The 2,119-nt window shown below is 33.3% G+C and overlaps 1 protein-coding gene across 1 annotated transcript; it reads right to left on the bottom strand.

Annotated features, from left to right (window-relative positions):
• Window positions 1–2,119, bottom strand: LOC108472286 (late embryogenesis abundant protein 47). The gene is made up of 3 exons (XM_017773787.2): window positions 1,708–2,119; window positions 614–904; window positions 1–377 (listed from the first exon to the last, which is right to left on the bottom strand). Exons 1-3 carry the CDS (start codon window positions 2,011–2,013, stop codon window positions 216–218), a joined length of 759 nt encoding a protein of 252 aa, XP_017629276.1. The 5' UTR covers window positions 2,014–2,119; the 3' UTR covers window positions 1–215.

Below are 2,119 nucleotides of genomic sequence, written 5' to 3'. Positions count from 1 at the left end.
TTGTTTTCCAATTTCCACAAGTCAGTTTATTCACATATATTTTAAGAAAATGATTACAAAATTAATCAACAATTTCGACTTGACCCAACTCAATTCAAAGCCGAGTGAAGTTCTTGTAATTACACGTATACCAACATCAAAATTATATCCTTTCATCGAAAAAAAATATCAAAATTATATGACATGCATGACAGTCATTGGTGTTTGCTATACTTTCATTTGTGACTCTGGTTGAGTCTCGCAGCAGCAGCCACAGAGGCGGCAACACCGGCTGGATGTGTGGTCAGGTTAGGATCATTCCTCATCTCGGCACCCATTACCCCTTCTGCATCTTTCCGTGTTGCCGGCTTATCTGCCGGCAACTTTGCTGTCGCGTTCTATAATAAACCAGTTGACATAATCAATTTGATTAATAATTATATCGAATTTTTATTAATTAAATTAACTAAAATTATAAAACATATAACAAACCCAAAATTGTTTCGATTAATTCGATGGATTTTCGTTTAAACAAAATCTTTTTTTGCTAATTAGTGAAATTATTTTTTATGATTAACTGATTAATCTAGCCGAATCGAATTAGTTAATTTAGTTATTAGTAAAACTTAATTACCGCAAGAATAGCACCCAATTTGGTCTTGTCTTCATCTCTGGTTGCCCTGGCATTAAGCGTGGCAGCTGATTGAGCGGCCGCTGCAACGCCACCGGGCATTATGGAGGTTCGACCGGTGGCTCTCACTTCCGCCGCCTGTATTGCAGCGGCATCACTCCATTCCACCGGTTTTTTTCCTGCTGTAAGAGCAGTGGCTTCAAGTGCTTCCCCAATCGTGATTCCACCACAGTGTTCAGACGTCGAGTCGGTGTCCGATGCGAATGAATCTCCTTGGCTATATCGTCCTACAATCTTTAAAAAGAAAATCCATGTCGAGCATTATCATTGTTTGAATATATATTATTCCTCTAAATTAGAAAACCCAATCCACCTTTAAGAGAGTTTGGACATAGGTATTAGACTTAGAAATAGTATACCACGAATTATATTTGAATCAGATTAGATTCGTCATTTAGATTATTTAGGTATCGATCTTGAGAATAATATCATATTAGTTGAATTGTGAATTAGAATAGACTAGTTGAAATAGATTTTAATTCTTTTATGAATTTTAATGAATTTTAATTAAATTAACGGACTCAGATCAACAAACCAATTTTTAACCGATCTGATCACTTGTCTAATTCTAAAAACATTGGGTTGGACACAAAAATTAGATTGTTAAATAAAATGTAATGAGCTCTTTTTTAATTTATAAAGTATTATTTTTTATATATTATCTAGTTTATATCATATAAAAATATAATATTATAAAAAATATTAAAAATATTTTAATGTTGTTTATGTTTAAAAATTAATAAAAAGATAAATTAAATTTTAAAAATGGATGATGTAAACATATTTAAGTTAGTCATATAAATATTATAGTAAATTTGAGTAAAATTTAAAATTTATATGTTGAATTAGATCAATTTTGACAAATATAAATAAATTAATACTTGGTACTAAGTATAGACTCAGTACTTATGCTCAGCTCAACCTAATTCAAACAGACATTTCTATAATATAAGAATAATTTTTTGATATATTAACTATAATTAAAAAGCGGTAACAAATATTAAATTAGAGCTCTCTCTATAGATTGCTCCTCTTACCTCTTTACCAAAGTACTCCGAGATTACACGTTTTCTAGGGGACTCGGTCTCTTTAATATAAACACCAGAATCAGCACTGACTCTTTCGCGGCCAACCAATCCCGAACTCTCAGTCTTCGACGTTGCAAATTGCATAGATGCATCGACACCACCCTTCTGGGTTTGACCAATCACGGAGTTCCCCGCCTTCTGCATCATGGCAACATCTTTAGGTGCCACTGTCTTCTCGGCAAGCTCGCCTTTTCCGGAGAAGATATCTCCGTAATTGATTGGCTCTTGGGGCCTCTCCGGTTGTTGTTGGCTCATTTTCTTAGCATTTAAGTAATTTTGTTCAGAGTTTTGATTTGTAAATTTCGGTTTTTTAAAGGTTTACTGTGAAAGTAAAAGAGATTTTCGGGAATTATTAGAAGAA

Source organism: Gossypium arboreum, chromosome 11 (assembly GCF_025698485.1).
Source record: "Gossypium arboreum isolate Shixiya-1 chromosome 11, ASM2569848v2, whole genome shotgun sequence".
Lineage (NCBI taxonomy): Eukaryota > Viridiplantae > Streptophyta > Magnoliopsida > Malvales > Malvaceae > Gossypium > Gossypium arboreum.
The sequence above is the reverse complement of the archived record's forward strand: the minus strand, read 5'-3'. Positions and strand labels throughout refer to the sequence as shown.

Excerpts from the sequence above, each read along its gene's own strand:
- LOC108472286 (XM_017773787.2), bottom strand. The coding sequence starts at position 2,013 with ATGAGCCAACAACAACCGGAGAGGCCCCAAGAGCCAATCAATTACGGA. Across the intron at positions 905-1,707 it reads CGGAGTACTTTGGTAAAGAG|ATTGTAGGACGATATAGCCA; the intron begins GTAAGAGGAGCA and ends TTCTTTTTAAAG. Across the intron at positions 378-613 it reads AATTGGGTGCTATTCTTGCG|AACGCGACAGCAAAGTTGCC; the intron begins GTAATTAAGTTT and ends GGTTTATTATAG.